Source organism: Uloborus diversus, chromosome 3 (assembly GCF_026930045.1).
Source record: "Uloborus diversus isolate 005 chromosome 3, Udiv.v.3.1, whole genome shotgun sequence".
Lineage (NCBI taxonomy): Eukaryota > Metazoa > Arthropoda > Arachnida > Araneae > Uloboridae > Uloborus > Uloborus diversus.
Window position 1 is genome coordinate 109,081,639 of NC_072733.1, and position 18,072 is coordinate 109,099,710.

The following is an 18,072-nucleotide window of genomic DNA, read 5'->3' on the forward strand; positions in this document are numbered from 1 at the left end:
AAATTTTGACTTACGCCAGGTGTTTTGGAACACATCCCTCGCGTAAGTGGGGACTCAAATGTTATATTTAATTTTTGCTGAAGATTGCCATGCCCATTCAAAAATATTTATCCAGTTCCATCAAAGTTAATGAAAGCGAGCACCATTCACCAAAATTAGTGTTAATGTGTATTAAACATATAGCTAATTAACAGTTTAATAACACTAAAACTATTTAATTTTTTTTTTTTTTTGCTGTTTTATTATGACATGTTTATTTTTTTAAACATGTTTTCACCCAAAACATGACAACGTGCTTAAAGCTGTTTTTATTAATTTAAAAATGAGTAATTTTATTGCTAGGGCTTGAAATGTTTATCAAAGCTCAAAATAAACTTTAGATAAAAGGTTTTAGTTTTTTTTAAATTTTCTTGTACAAAATTCTGAGCTGCTCCACAAAATTTCTAGATGTGCCCCTCAAAATCACCACATATTCCTCAAATTATTTCTCCAGGGTTGGCAACACTGATCATAAGATTGTGGAAAAAATAAAAGGGCATAAGTTTACTAGCATGATGGAGAAGTTTGCGAGGAACAAGTGTTATAGTAGCTTAGCATATTTTAAGTGCATTAGTAAGAAAGTTTAAACAAATTTCTCACAATATACAGTATTCAGTTTGCAAACATTTCAAAAGTGAATTCCTGTCAAATCAAATCTACAACTGTACTGTTATTGGGGGAAAAAAATGTTTTGAAGGACTTACAAAAAAAAAAAAAAAAATGGTTTGAAACTAATTTACTTTAAACTTGCATTTACATCTAAAATAAAAAAATATTTTGGAAGACAGTGCCCTCCAAAACCACCCAACTACAGCAGAGATTACAATGCTGCAAAAAAAAAAATAAATAAATAAATAAAATAGAAATTTTTAATAGCAATTACCTTTGTGGCTGCCATACTCTACAGGTAGCCAAACTGAGTGAGGAACACAGATTGCGACTAAAATTATGTGTATCAAATTAGCAGCAAACCACATACGTCATTTGCTCACTGGTCTGCACACTAGAGATAAGTTCGGGCTCATTTTTGAGAGCCCGGGCCCGCCCAAGCCCGAAAATTTGTAACCGAGTTCGCCCGAGCGTGAGTGAGATTGTCTTGAACCGAAATCCGAGCCAGCCCGAGCCCGAGTTAAACTTTCTTGTATCAAAAACTGAGCCTTCTACAGCTGACATGATCTCTCTGCTAATGAAAAATGTTACGTCAAATGTTCTTCGTTAACAGTAAATTTTCTTAAAATGCTCCACTTCAAATGCATTACTGTATGACATATTGAAATAGTAATCACAAAAAAACACTATAAATAAGTGTTAATTAATTTATTTATTTTTTTTTTTTTGGGGGGGGGGTTAATTTAACATTGATTGAACTGATTTAAATGTTCCTTTCATTTTCTCACAGTAGGAAAATGTTTATTTACTTTGAATTTGTATGGAGATTGGCGATTGAATATCTGTGCTTGAGCCCGAGCCTGAAACCTATTTTCGGTTCTAGAGCCCGAGCCCGTCTCATCTCTACCGCACACACATTTTTCTTGCTTCTGTGTTATAAAAGAATGAAACATTTTTAAAAATTAAAAAAATGCGTAAAACAAAATTGCATGACAAACTGAGTCGATTAGCAACTAGCAGGTTTCAATGGAAAAATTATGCAACTTTCTGTTCACCAATGCTGGTAAAGGTATTAAAGGAAATAGGGTGGCACAAATAATCTAAAATATGATAACACTGTAGAAAATTTAATTTTTCTTTTCTTGCTAATAATATTTTAACTACATTGTAAACAAAAAGCAAACTTGGAACAGTTTCAAAACTTGATGATGCTTACAATTTTTTGAAGGAAAACTGAAATAAAACTTTACTGGTCGTATGGACCATTAAAATTTACATTGTTCTGGTCTGATGAATGTTTTTTCGGTCCCGGGCCAGAAGACATTTGTTAATTTTGAGCCTTAGAACATATATTACATTTCCTTGTGAGATAAGATAGGAAAACAGGTGTATTGTTCTTCAGAACTTTTGGTTTTTGAGTGAGATATTTTTCTACTGTTACATTTAATTTTTTGCTGAAGACCACCATGCACGTTCAAAAATATTTATCTGGTTCCATCAAAAAAAAACTAAGCCAGCACCATTCACCAAATTTAGTCTTAATGCTTATCAATGATATATATTATTAAGATCTTAATTATATTAAATTAATTTTCATCTTTTTTTTTGCAATTTTATTATGACAGACATGTAAATGTGGGAGATTAAACATGTTTTATCTTAAAGCATGACAATGTGCTTAAAGATGTTTTCTTAATTTTAAAATGAATATTTTTATTGCTAGTACTTGAAAGGTTTCTCAAAGTTCAAAAACAACTTTAGATAAAAGATTTAAGTTTTTTTAAGTTTTTTTTTTGGTATAAAATTCTGAGCTGCTCCTCAAAATCACCAGATACTCCTCAAATTGTTTCTCCAGGGTTGGCAACCCTGATCATAAGATTGTGGAAAAAATAAAAGAGCATAAGTTTACTAGTATGATGGAAAAGTTTGTGAGGAATAAATGTTAAAGTAGCTCAGCATATTTTAAGTGCATTAGTAAGAAAGTTTAATCAAATTTCCACAATATACATTATTCAGTTTGCAAACATTATAAAAGTGAATTCCTCTCAAATCAAACCTTACAACCGTACTGTAATTGGAAAAAAAAATGCTTTGAAGGATTTACCAAAAGAAACAGTGGTTTGAAACTAATTTACATTACACTTGCATTTTTTTTTAAATAAAAAAAACAAAATATTTTGGAGGACAGTGCCCTCCCAACCCACCCAACTACAGCAGAGCTTACAATGCTGCAAAAAAAATAAATAAAATAGAAATTTTTAATAGGAATTACCTTTGTGGCTTTCTTACTCTACAGGAACCCAAACTGAGTAAGGGACACAGATTGCGACTAAAATTATATGAATCAAATTTGCAGCAAACCACACACATCATCTGGTCACTGGTCCGCACACACTTTTTTTCTTGTGTCCTGGTATAAAAGAATAAAAATGTTTTTAAAAATGAAAAAAAAAATGCATAAAACAAAATTGGCTAGACAAATTGAGTATATTAGCAATTAGCAGTTTTCAATGGAAAAATCGAGCAACTTTCTGTTCACCAATGCTGATAAAGGTCAATCAACTAAACTTTTTTAGTACAGTTGATTTGCAAAAAAGGAAATATTGTGGAAAAAATAATCTAAAACATGATAATACTGTAGAAATTTCTTAATCTATCTTTTCTTCCTAAGAATACCTTAACATTGTAAAACAAAAAGCAAACTTTAAACAGTTTCAAAACATAATGATGCTTACAATTTTTTGAAGGAAAACCGAAATAAAACTTTACTGGTCCTATGGACAGGGCCGGACTGGCCAATCGGCGGTCGGGCAATCGCCCGAAGGGCTGGTGGGTCGCTGGGCTGGTAGCGATTTGTGGTTAAGCTCCCCACTTTTTTTTTTACTTGCAGCACTGTCTTAATAAATACAAATTTGAAGGAACATCAAATTTGGTGGTGCCGGTACCCGACCTACGTTTAATAGAGCCTTGAGACCTTGAGAGGCAACCTGGCACTGGATATAGGTTTATACCAGAAGTGCCTACGGTAAGGTATTTTTTGAGTGTACTCAGGACCGAGGTGAGTAAAGGCGGGGGCCCCTGTCTGTTGATTTTCGAGCCTCCTATGCGATTCCGATGCAGGCCCCTATAGTTGCCGACTAGGCTGAGATGGCTTTTCAACGTGTCTGAGTGTACTTTAGGGCCGTCTTCAAATAGGAATAGAGAGTGATACCCCTCCCCCCCTTTAAAATTCTATTCTAATTATATTTTAGTAATGCACAAAAAGAGGTCTTCACAGTGTTACGAAATTAGAATAGTAATAATATATGAACTAATTGAATAAAAGTAAAAAGTATTTATTCTGAAAAATCTTAAAACATAGTGTAATCTTAAATAGAATCATCCAAAATACTGTATTATTAAAATTAAAGGTTACCAAATGTACGTTAAAAATTTTTCAATAAAAAAAATAGTATATAGTGTAAACTCGCGGCAAGCTTCAGTTTTAAAAAATGAATCGATAGATAAAATTAATAGCTTCATAGGGGTCTCTGACATATTTACATCTTTAATAGTTTACATAAAATATCACAAAAGTCACAGCTAAATGGAAAAAAAAAACACACCGAAGCCCCCGAAATATATTTTTAATTTAAAAAAAGTTCAAATACAGTGGGAGAGTTTTAAAATATTGCACTAAAAGTATGCACCCCAGTCAGGGTTGCTATTTTGTCCACTTTTTGGTAAAAAGTCCGGGATGCCGGAAGGAACTGGACAAAATGGACAAAACTAGACAAAATAAAATATAAACTGATTATACATACATAAATTTATTGTTATGGTGTAATGATATTAGTATATTATTCTAATACATTTTTTATTATGAATTAATCATACTATTAAAATAGAATCATTAGCTTTAGAATTTCATAAATCTTAAAAAAATCTTAATTAAACATTGATGCAGCTAATTTTAGATCATAATTTACTTAAAAGTAGAAAATAAACTCAATGGGAAATTCAAATAAAATGCTTGGAGACATACATACAAAACAAAGATTTATAAACTAGAAATATTTTATAACTGTTATATTTTTCGAGTTTTTATTGATGTCACCCCATAGTAAAATATTTATGTACTCAGTATATTTTATGGATACATTAATGTCATTCAATTTAAGAAAAATTACTACTTTCGTAGGGTTGTGGGTACTCTCGCAACTCAACTATAATACATGCTATTGCATGAATTATAATATTTTAACACTCATTTGATTTATTAACACACTTACATGAACTTCAACTGATCTCTTTTTTTATTTTCACTTTAAGCTATTTTACAATCAATTGTTTATATACATATATATGTATGCTATTTTTATATTAAAATATTAGTAGAATAGGAAAAATCTATATAATTATTTATAATTTTAAAACTTCAAATTTTTAACTCAAAACTTCCAGTTTACTGATGAAGTGGACGAAATGGACAAAATGACATGTTGTCTGGGACGGATTTTTCCGGGGTGGACAGAATAGGACAACCCTGACACCAGTTGATCTTAATGTTTGAATGTTAAAAAAAACTTAATCGAGAGATTCAGGAGGTATGCTATTTAAAATTAAAAAAAAAGTGGATAAAAGAACTAAGGTATCTATTGCTAAATACGACACGTCAGTCCAAAATGTTAAAAATCCTTTTAATTGAGGCCACAGACAACTTTGTATTCCAAATAGATGCAAAGCAGTCCAATGGTTTTGAAGAGGAATAACTAAAGGTTGGGTTTTCCACAACAGTTTTAACCATAGTTTCTAGGGAAGAGCCCTTGAACCCCCTCTTGTCATAACATCATTGCAGATCATCTACAACTGGGTGATTCTCCAAAAACCTGACATTTTCAATCACAAATATTAAAAAAAAAATGATACAAAAAATCTGAGAAAAAAAAAGAAATTATACTTACTCTTTGTTAGGAACTTATTAAGGGGAAAATAGGGGGAACTCACTTTAACTATGCTACATCCCTCAAAAATGGAGGTCAAATTTTCACACATCAGGAGAGTGACAAGCAGTAAGTTTCGTCGAAGGTTATCAAAAATTTAATTATAGTAATAGCATATAACTGTAAACTAAACCAAAAAGCATGTTATTGCATGACAAAACAAAATCTATGTAAAATCTCCCTTAACAGACACTTTCTAATAACAAACATTTCTTCGAGTCCCGGTCCCTTTATATACGTTTTTCCATATATTTGCTCTGAATATCTTACATCCCTAATAATAGATAGTTTTTTTTAAGAAAAAAAAAATTCAATTGCTATGCTAAAATTCTAAACCAGCAAATTAATAACTATTTTCACATTGAGTTCTAGTGTTAGTTATTTCGAATTCTCTAGTTTAGAAAAGTATTTACCAAATTCTAGAAAGTTGTATGCTAATTTATCTAAGCCAGAAATTTAAAGCAACTTCATTTACTTATTCGAGCAACATTAAAATTTAAAAAATGTATAACCAAGAAATCTATTTTTGAAAGGTTCGTCTTGCTACATTTTTTATTTATCGTTTGCTAAATTCAGTTTTTTAAATCATTACCTTATTTTCTAAATCATGGTTTTGAAATAAATTCTATTCCACTAAATGTACTATAAGTGCGTTATAAATAATGTTAGGAGAGATTTTTTTTTCCTCCCAGGAGTATGACTTTTTTTTTTTTTGTTCCTGGACAATAACATTTTCCTTGTAATTTGCTTGTTACGTAAGCCCAGGATTATAATTAAGGTAAATAATGTTATATTTCTATTTTAACCTCTTAATTCAACTACACACTATGGGTAGAATTTTCTTTTTCGTTTCTTAAACATAGAAATGTTGTCCAGAAGAATGACAGCAAAAATATGTTACATACCCATTTGTGAACTTCAAAGTTTTAGTAAGAACAACAGACAAATCATATTAACAAAATACTCAAAGAATCCAACAAGACAAATCATATTGACAAAATACAAAAAAAAATCCAACAAGACAAATCATATTAACAAAATACTCAAAGAATCCAAGAAAATGGCAGATTAAAAATTCCTTTTTTTAAATCTATAATAATTGAACTTATTCCTAGAACTGGAGAAAGACATGAAAACCTGCAGACAAACTTAAAAATGGTGTTCCTCAATTATTTAAATAGTTAAATTTACTTAAAGAATGCTATTTTACACCTTTAAGTATGCGTAATTTAGTACTACAAATTAAGTTTGTGGAATGTTGATGTAAAATTTTTAGATAATTTAAATGTATCGTAAAACCGTACAACTTCAGACCACTTTATATGTATTTTTCTTCATTCTTTGAAATTAGAACTTCCTTGCTTTTAGTACTTTTTTCTTTGCGAAAATGTAAAATCATTTCTTCTCCAGCAACTAATGAATAAGTTATTAAAAATGTCAAATTTTAATAACTCCATTCTGTACTGAAATTGGTTTCTATGGTAAAAATATCCTGCTAAACCATGAGGAAAATATCTGAGTCCCCCCCCTTAAAATTTTGCATATGGGCGCCCTTGCATTTAACCATACACTACCATACATTTCAGCTGTAATGTGACGCTTCGAAAAAAAATTCTAAATTACACACAAAGGGAGGGGGAATTTTTAGTATATCGGTACAAAGCTTGCACATGGTGGTGACAACTTCATATGATGGTAGACCACCTCATGTTTTCCTTGATATGCACCGCTAAACCACGCGGGTCTGAAGTTACAATGCATAGATCATTCTGTTCCAATCCCGTACACTGAAAAAATTTAAAAAAAAAAAATTTTTGTACTTTTTCCGATTTATAAATTGTTTTATACTTTTTGAGTCAATTTCAGTTTCTCTTAAATACAATCAATTGTGAAAAATACAATAGTTTATTCAGATACATAAATATGAACGTTAGATAGTATGAAAAGCAATTATTAGGTACCTACTGATGGATTTTATTACTTTTTTTACAAGGGCATTTTTGTTTATAATTTTTTATAAGGACTTGATACAAATTTTGTCCCAATTGGATAGGTTTCTTCGTTGTCGCAATAATCTTTTTTTCTTTTTTTGTATCAAATGACATCGGAGGAATGAAGCCAACACCAAAATTTACTCTTTTTTGTTTTCCTTGTTGAAATTTGGTTGTTCCTATTTCGTGGATCACTTTTTCCACAGGGCGAATCGTTGAGGTAAGGACGGCCGCCTATCTTCTTTCTTTTCCCTGCATTCATGTCTAAAACTAAAGAAAACCCGAAAACTGAAAAAACTGCTCAAGACAACACAAAATATTGACAAACGATAGTAAAAAAGGGTGATCTAAAGTTTCAACTCGAATTCCAGGATTTTATTTACTTCGAAACGACAGGTAAACAAAACAACATCAGGATTCGCTGATAAGGTTAAATCATTTTAGATATCTAAGTAATAAAGTAATAAACTTGCCTTCGGAGAATTTGATCGGCAAATATAGGTTTCGAAGGAGATTTTGAGAGCTGAAGCAAAAATTTCAAAAAACCTCCCAACACAAATGAATGTTGACACGAGAATGATAACACTGGAGCTTGGGGTAAACAACATGAACTTCTCTGGACAACACTTGCGAAACTACTGAACATTTTTAAAGACTTGAGCTTTGCTTCAACGACCACTACATGGCACATACTACCAGATTCCTTCAATGGTCTAAAGTTGCAACCCTGGTCTAATGTTGTATGGTTTTAGGGTATTTGAGAAACGAATGAGGGCACGCCAAAAGAGTGACTTTCTGGGTTTTCAAAAAATTCTGTTGGGGGAAATAAATGAGTTATTGTTTTAATAAGAATGGAATAACATCGCAAAAAATATTTCCAAATATTAAAAAAAAGAAAAAAATCTAGGTCAAGCAATCCTTGTGTTCGGCTCCTGGGACTTAATATTATTAGGATTTCGGAGAATCACCCAACTGCGTGTTTGAAATTTCAGGTTCAAAAAATTGTCCGGCCCCCAAACCTTTCCCTCACGAACAGTACAAAGACATTCTAAAACTGCGCTTTTGAAACTACAATTTCGGAAAATTTCCGGGAAGAGACTATCAGAAAACTCCTCCATTCAATTTCGAAATCCTTTCAGAATCCTATTTCAAAACATTTCTGGAGGAAGGCCTCTAAATCTCTTTTCCCCAAACACCATCAAAGATTGTCTGAAACTGCGTTTTTAGAACTACAATTTCGAAAATTTTTCGATAGAGATCCCTAACTTTCAACCTAGTTTCAACTTTGAAAATACAAGCGTGGGCTCTCGAACTCACTCCTCCTCCCCCCACCACACACTAGTTTAAAGATTGTCCAAATGGCGTTTACAAAACTAGAATTTCGGAAACTTCCTGGGGAGAAAATCCCGAGCTCCCTATGTCTGTGAGAATGTTACAGTTATGATTAGGTTTATATTGCTAATATTTCAGTCTTGTAATGAAAACCTCTTAAACCAGAAGCTGAAATCTTTTTTCTCTCTCTCTCTGTTAAAATTCGTTAAAAATTGAGGTACCATTAAACTCATACACTCCCCGAGTTTTTGACCTTGCGACCTGCGTTCATTTTATTGCTCTTTTTCCTACCATTTTCAAAAAACCCTTAAACTTGCAAGATTGTGTACATGGGGGGGGGGGGGGGTAGATTTATCCCTGAGATAAGGGCAGGTTTTGTGTAGACGCCTGGGCCGTTTTAACAGTTCAGTCCGGCCCTGCCTATGGACCAATAAAATTTACATTGTTCTGGTCTGATGAATGTTTTTTTTTTTGTCCTGGGCCAGAAGAGAGTTGTTAATTTCGAGAATTGGAACATACTACATTTGTGAGATGAGATGGGAAAACAGGTGTATTGTTCGTGGGAAGTTTCGGTTTATGAGTGAGAATTTTTTAAACTGGTACATTAAACTTTTTCTGAAGACTGCCATGCCCATTCAAAAATATTTATCCAGTTCCGACAAAGCTAATGTAAATCAGCACCATTCTGCAAATTCAGTCTTAATGCTTACAAAAGATATAGCTCATTAAGATTATAACAATACTAAATTTATTTTACTTTAAAAATTTTTTTTTTTTTATGATAGACATGTAAATATGGGAGATTAAACATGTTTTCACCTCAAAGCATGACAACGTGCTTAATGCTGTTTTATTATTTTAAAAATGAGTATTTTTACTGCTAGCGCTTGAAATGGTTATCAAAGCTCAAAAAATCCTATAGATAAAAGGCTTCAGTTTTTTAAAAATAAATTTTGTACAAAACTCTGAGCTGCTCCGCAAAATTTTTAAATGTTCCTCAAAATCATCAGATACTCCACATATTATTTCTCCAGGGTTGGCAACCCTGATCATAAGATTGTGGAAAAAATAAAAGAGCATTTGTTTACTAGTATGATGGAAAAGTTTGTGAGGAAAAAGTGTTATACTAGAGCTTTTTCATTTCTTAAGTGCATTTGTCAGGAGGAAAAACTAATTAAAGTTCTTGGTGGACCTCACAAATGTGTCTTGGTTGAGTCAAATTAAAAAGCATATTTAAGCAAATCATTAACATTTATTAGTACTAAAATACAACATGTTAACAAGAAAAAAAGGCTTCTTAAAAATATATTATTCTTGTAGAATCCTATCCAGCAATAATAAAAATATTGCAGCGAACATGAACAATAAATAGAATAGTTATACCACAGGTGCTCCTAAAAAAGTTCATCTTGATAATGGAAAAACTGTCCAGCGATATCAAATCATCTTCCGCCAGTTGATTCCAAACGAAGTCTTGAAACATCCATAAGGCTGGCCGGCCATATTCATTTGACATGTAGATCAAGTGGAACGCTATTCCATCATCAATTGGACGGTAGATCCAAGGGCTGGTAGCCCACCACAACAACTTATGCCGGAGGAGACATCCTGGTTATGGTTGCAGGGGAGAGAGAGAGAGAGATCGATGGACGGATGTCCACCGCTTAAATACAGCTTCGATGACGTTCCACACAATTTACATATTCTTGGTTGCAAGGTCGATGAAATTCACTAAGAAAACTCAAATAAATATTCTTGGCAACACTTAATTTTGTTGAAACAGTTACATTGACGGACAAGATTTTTTTTTTCACTGTGATTTTAATTGAACCGTCAATCAAGCACCGTGCGGTTTGTTTACATTTCTTACTACGCATGCAGGAAAGAATGAAAGTTTTGGGACTGTATTTAATTAGTGCGGCGTCAAGATATGGAGAGTCCCCTCACATAAAAATAGGTAAGTATTATTAATATCATTTCCCCAGTACCGGGAAGTCAAGAAAACAAATAAAAGATATCAAATATTTTGACAAGTCCCCCCCTCTTGGCATTCCGGTAACAAGGAAATGCAACATACCCAATAAATCATTCATTTAAAAATATGTATAAACACCATGAAGACCTTTACACTTTAAAACAGTATGATATCAAAAACATTAAAAGACATTTAATATATTTTTGCAAACATTTTCCAATTCAATTTTACTAAAAGGCTTTGTAAAACAATCTGCGGCATTTAATTTACTGTTTACATATTTTTATTCAAAAATATTATCCAAAACCAAATTCCGTAAAAAGTGATATCTTACATCAATATGCTTTGTGCGCGAGTTCTCTATTGATGAATGTGAAAAATCAATAGCTGCTCTATTATCACAATGTAATATACATTTAATTAAATCAAATCCAGAGATTTTGGTTTGGGACATTTCATTCAAAAGTCGATTTAACCATACAATCTCCTTGGAAGCCTCACATAAAGCAATGTACTCTGCTTCCATTGTGGATAGGGCAACACATTTTTCTTTAAAGGTACGCCAAATAATAGGTACTTTATCCAAAAAAATAACTAGTCTCCCCATTGATATTCTGTCATCGCGATTAGCCGCATAATCAGAATCTGAAAAACCATTTAAGGAAATATTATCAATGTTACTTAAATTTAATTTATAATGACTAGTATATTTCAAATACCCTATTAACCTTAGTACACATTCCCAATGTCTCATGCCTGGGTTTGCTTGAAATTGAGACAAAATGTTAACTGCGTAGGATATGTCAGGTCTTGTTTTTCCAGCTATATAAGCTAAACACCCAAGAGCATTTCTATATGGGATATCAATCATTTTGTCCTCTTCACTTTTATTTTTTGGAGTCTTTCTTGGACAAAATGAAACCTTTTGCAATGGGTAGTGTGGACACAGGATACTTATATGCTTTAAATGTATCACACACTTTTGATATGTAGCTCAGCTGGTGGATAAACAGTTCCCTGCCTTCTTGTATGAACTCTACGCCTAACAATTTTTTCGTTTTTCCCATTTCTTTGATATCATAATGCAATTTCAATTTACTTAAAACATGATTTATATGATTTTGATCCTTTCCAAAAATTATTATGTCATCAACATACATTAATAAAACAATTTCACTATTATAGGTATAAACACAATTACAACTAGTCAATTTTTTAAAGTTCAGGCCTTCTAAAACACTATCAATTTCAAAAAACCAGTTACAACCTGATTGGTGTAACCCATATAGTGATTTTTCTAGTTTACAGACATAATTTGGATGGTATGGATCAATAAATCCTTCAGGCTGGCGCATAAAAATTTGTTCGTTTAAATCAGCGTATAAATATGCATTTTTTTACATCAACTTGAAAATGCAACCAACCCAACAAGCATACAAAGATTGCAAAAAATGCTCTGACAAGAGAAAAACTAATAACTGGGCTAAAAACTTGAGAATAGGATTCTGGGTATTCCTGGCGGTTTCCCTGAGCAACAAGTCTAGCCTTATCTCTCACCACTTCATTTTTATCATTTGTTTTAAGGTCATACACCCATCTGTTTCCTAACACCTTTTTATTTTTCTGGGGTGGTACCAATGACCAGACCTTTCTTTGGCGGATTACGTTCATTTCATCAGCCATTGCTTGTTGCCAGTTCTCTCTCTCAGGAGTCCTCAAACTTTGCTTGTAATTATTTGGAATGATAATTTCTGAAATGTTTGCTTCTAAAAGATTTATTGTTTCTTCATCCCCCCTATCTGAATTTAAGTTAACAACTGGACCCGATTCATTATTTTTGGTGGAAAAATCGAAAACATCCTGATCAAATTCTATATTATGGGAATTGCAGTAGTTTTTTACATCATTTTTAGACCTTAATTTGACATCCTCGCCTTCAATCAAATAGTAAATGTCCAAGCGAGTATCATTTTTTCTTTGAACTGCTTTTCTCACCCATGGAATTTCACGACAAGATGTCCAAGATTTTGTAGGGGTGGTTTTAATTTCTTCCTCTTTGATATCCATTTCACTTAAAGGTCTTATATAAGTAAAACTGTCCCCCCCTTCCCGGCTAACTTCTTGTTTATTTTCCCCCCAAATTTGGGATTCATCAAATCTAACATTGATTGTTTCCTCTACTTCCCGGGTTTCGGGGTTCCAAATCCTATAGCCCTTAGTGTTTATGGCATAACCGATGGTACAGATGTGATATACCCCCCCATTTGGCGACATTCGATTTTTTTGCACAAAATTAAAATATTTTTCTCGCCAATGAGGCGATAATTTTTTATGCATGCCATCCCTGGTCAAACTAACCTGTGTTTAGCAACCCGAAGGCAATCTTACAGATCTGTTCAAACTTGTTTACTTGGGTTGTTTGGGTTTCACGCAGGAGAGATACGTGGTGTTGTTTCGTGCAATATACCTTACAGGAATGCTTATTTTGTGTTAGTTTAAATTCAGTAGTTGTGTTTTGAAGTAAAAACATTAGAAAATGCCAGTTTCTTCAAACTTGAAGGTTAATTAAAAGTTAACTCCAACGTGGTGTGTATCTGTAACGTGCCATTGTCATATGATGTATTGTTTTAGACTGAGTGTGAATATTTATACCATATAAAAAGGTAAGTTCTTTTTTTTAGAATTCAAAAAAAACCTCTCACTTCCAAAATTCTTTGTTTTTACAAATCCTTGAGGGATTCTTGTAGTTTTTAACTTTATTTTTACTGTATGTAAATTAATTTTACAGAAATAGTACGGTTACTTTGTTCTAAAAGTTAATTCTTATCGATGCCACGAATTATTTAGACATTCTATTAACGTGCCTCCTTTAGGTACTGAATTTTATGTTAACAATTGAAAGTTCTTTCGGTTGTACTCTTAAAAATGCTGAATTTTATTAATAAATCTGCACAATAATGGTGCATATTTCACACTTAAAACTGTGTCATTATTGTACACTGAACGGAAGGAGCCACCCTTGGGTGTACATACACATGAATATGCATAATATACATAAATATACATAATTGTGACCATACTCCGACTGTAATGTATATTAACAGTCGGAGGGATAACGGACCGAGCGGAGCGAGGTCCTGGCGAGCCAGAGGTCTCATAGTACTTTCGTAATGAGACCGAGGCAAGGCCGGCGAGCCGAGGTCTCATTACGAAAGTACTATGAGACCAAGGGCTCGTATCCCGGAGAAATGATGAAAAAACAATTAATGCATTAATTTCGACTTGTAATTAATACAATAATTTATTTCATTGTATTTTAATATGTTTACAAAAAACCCCGGCCCTGTACATTTTTGAAGCATATATTCGTGATGTTTTTTGTTGTGCTTTTATGTTGTTTTTATATATATTGTGTTCTGAAGTGCTTTGATCATGTTTTTTTATCTGATTTTTTCCTGTTGGCGCTAAAAAAGCATCGCTAAGAACGATGTATGACATATGTCGTCATACATCGTTTTCTTGGCGACGCTTTCTTGGCGCCAACAGGAAAAAGTCGCCAAGGGTGGGGTATATCACATCAGTTCCTAACCGATCATTACACCTTGATATGCCCTCATGTCTAATTTTTTCAATTTCTGTTTTGGCCGACCTACGTAGGCTATACATCCGAAAATTCTTAAATGTTTAACCGATGGCTTTCTGCCACAGTACAACTCAAAAGGAGTCTTCTCTCTTCCTGTTACAAGTCCTATTTCGAACGTAATTGAAACATAAGGCTGCTTCGGCCCAAAAACAGTCTGGTAAATTTGATTCCCTGAGGAGGGTCCTTACCCCGTTCATTAAGGTTAAGTTGTATCTCTCTGCTATTCCATTCATTTCAGGACTAAAAGTGTTTGTTCTCTGTATATTAATACCCTGGTTCCTAAGGTAATTTTCAAAACGGGCATTTTTAAATTTTTTACCGTTATCTGAACGGATTTCTTTAATTTTTTTCCCTGTAAACCTTTCAGCCCTTTTCTGGAACCTTACAAAATATTCAAACACTTCGTCCTTCGATTTCAGGAAATATACAACAGATTTACGAGAAAAATCATCAATTAAACACAAAATATATTTCGAGCCCCCCAAAGACGGAGTATTTACAGGCCCCATTAAATCCATATGAATTAGTCCCAATGGGGTACGAGATTGAATCCCCCGAACCGGTTTGAAAGAAACCCTGCGGTTTTTGGCTAATTTACAAGGCTCACAACTTGGAGCATTCTTATTCTTTATAGCTAGTCCCTACACATGTTTTTCTGTTTTCATTATATCTTCATTATTTTCATGACAAAACCGCTTATGCCAAACTTCCAGATTCAAGGGACTCAATTTTTCCCCATTGATCTGATTAGAATTTTTAAAAATTTTACAATTTGATACTGAAGGCTTGGGTTCTTTAAAAACATATGAAAAAGGTTTTACATAATACAAATTATCCTTTAAAAATGCATCAAAAGCTTTTCTCCCCCCTTTAAACACTGATAATTTACCATTTGAACAAGAAAAATTGAACCCATGTTTATCTATGCAACGACCAGACATTAGATTCCGTCTTAAACCAGGAGCATAAAATACATCATTCAAAGTTATCTCATTAATTTTTCAATTTACTTTAACATTAAAAATGATTTTACCAATTCCCTCTATTTGGCTCTATACTCCGCCTACTGCTACTTCCATTTGAACATCTTTTACTTCATTTAGTTCAAAGAACAACCTTTTGTTCCCACAAAAATGAGCAGTGGCCCCAGTATCTACTGCAAATCCCTCATTTGGATCGCTTTTACTGGCTTCTAAAACCTCATGGTTTGTTTTAATAGTACAGAAAAAACCAAATTTCTCATTTCTACCATTTTCATGTCCTGAATTAGCTTTATCATTTTCTTTCCTTGAAAAATTTCTACTTTTATTTTTACTTCTATGCCAACATTGACTTGCTAAATGTCCGGGCTTCTTGCATAGAAAACATGTTTTCTGTTTAAACTTTCCCCCTGAGGATTCTCCATATCTTGAGGTGGCACTCATCACCACTGATTTGCCCTTGCCATTCTCCCCATTATTAAGGTACTTAATCCGTCCTTCTTCAGCTAACAATTCTGTTAAGACATTTGAAAATGTGAATTTTTTTTCTTCCCAACGGTATATATTTTGTACAATTCCCCGAAAATCCTCAGATAAATTTCTAATAAGTTGAAAACTTTGTAACTTTTCATCCATTACATAATTACTTTCTTGTAACTGTTTTAAAATTATCCTTAGCCTTGATGCAAACATCCCAATACTTTCGTTTTCTAGGATTCTACATGAAAAAAATTCTTCCCATAAACTAGCAACTCTGGCCAGGGATGAGGGTTCAAAATTTTGTTTGAGAGTTTCCCAAACGACCTGGGGATCTTCAATTTCAAATATTAATTGTTTAAGTTCATCATTTATATTTAAATAAATCAATGCCAAAGCCTGATTGGCTTTCTTTTTGTTTTCGGGCACTTCCCGATTTAATGTTTTATCTTTTGTTATTTCCCACAGGTCCCTCTCTATAAGAATCATTTTCATATCCCTTGACCATGTTGACCAGTTTTGGTTATTTAACTTTTTAATGCTTTTGTAATCTTTTTCCATTTTTAAAATTTAAACTCAAAATACCAAGACACAGAGGTAACCACGAACTCTGCTACCAAATGTCAGGAGGAAAAATTAATTAAAGTTCTTGGTGGACCTCACAAATGTGTCTTGGTTGAGTCAAATTAAAAAGCATATTTAAGCAAATCATTAACATTTATTAGTACTAAAATACAACATGTTAACAAGAAAAAAAGGCTTCTTAAAAATATATTATTCTTGTAGAATCCTATACAGCAATAATAAAAATATTGCAGCGAACATGAACAATAAATAGAATAGTTATACCACAGGTGCTCCTAAAAAAGTTCATCTTGATAATGGAAAAACTGTCCAGCGATATCAAATCATCTTCCGCCAGTTGATTCCAAACGAAGTCTTGAAACATCCATAAGGCTGGCCGGCCATATTCATTTGACATGTAGATCAAGTGGAACGCTATTCCATCATCAATTGGACGGTAGATCCAAGGGCTGGTAGCCCACCACAACAACTTATGCCGGAGGAGACATCCTGGTTATGGTTGCAGGGGAGAGAGAGAGAGAGATTGATGGACGGATGTCCACCGCTTAAATACAGCTTCGATGACGTTCCACACAATTTACATATTCTTGGTTGCAAGGTCGATGAAATTCACTAAGAAAACTCAAATAAATATTCTTGGCAACACTTAATTTTGTTGAAACAGTTACATTGACGGACAAGATTTTTTTTTTCACTGTGATTTTAACTGAACCGTCAATCAAGCACCGTGCGGTTTGTTTACATTTCTTACTACGCATGCAGGAAAGAATGAAAGTTTTGGGACTGTATTTAATTAGTGCGGCGTCAAGATATGGAGAGTCCCCTCACATAAAAATAGGTAAGTATTATTAATATCATTTCCCCAGTACCGGGAAGTCAAGAAAACAAATAAAAGATATCAAATATTTTGACAAGTCCCCCCCTCTTGGCATTCCGGTAACAAGGAAATGCAACATACCCAATAAATCATTCATTTAAAAATATGTATAAACACCATGAAGACCTTTACACTTTAAAACAGTATGATATCAAAAACATTAAAAGACATTTAATATATTTTTGCAAACATTTTCCAATTCAATTTTACTAAAAGGCTTTGTAAAACAATCTGCGGCATTTAATTTACTGTTTACATATTTTTATTCAAAAATATTATCCAAAACCAAATTCCGTAAAAAGTGATATCTTACATCAATATGCTTTGTGCGCGAGTTCTCTATTGATGAATGTGAAAAATCAATAGCTGCTCTATTATCACAATGTAATATACATTTAATTAAATCAAATCCAGAGATTTTGGTTTGGGACATTTCATTCAAAAGTCGATTTAACCATACAATCTCCTTGGAAGCCTCACATAAAGCAATGTACTCTGCTTCCATTGTGGATAGGGCAACACATTTTTCTTTAAAGGTACGCCAAATAATAGGTACTTTATCCAAAAAAATAACTAGTCTCC

General features: G+C 33.0%; 1 protein-coding gene across 1 annotated transcript in view; it reads right to left on the reverse strand.

Moving 5' to 3' along the window:
• The window catches only part of LOC129219209 (uncharacterized), a 74,792-nt gene that overhangs the window by 18,637 nt on the left and 38,083 nt on the right, over positions 1–18,072 (reverse strand). The window contains exon 5 of the mRNA XM_054853534.1: positions 2,921–3,058. Within this exon, the coding sequence (XP_054709509.1) occupies positions 2,921–3,058 (138 nt within the window). The remainder of the gene's footprint in view (positions 1–2,920; positions 3,059–18,072) is intronic.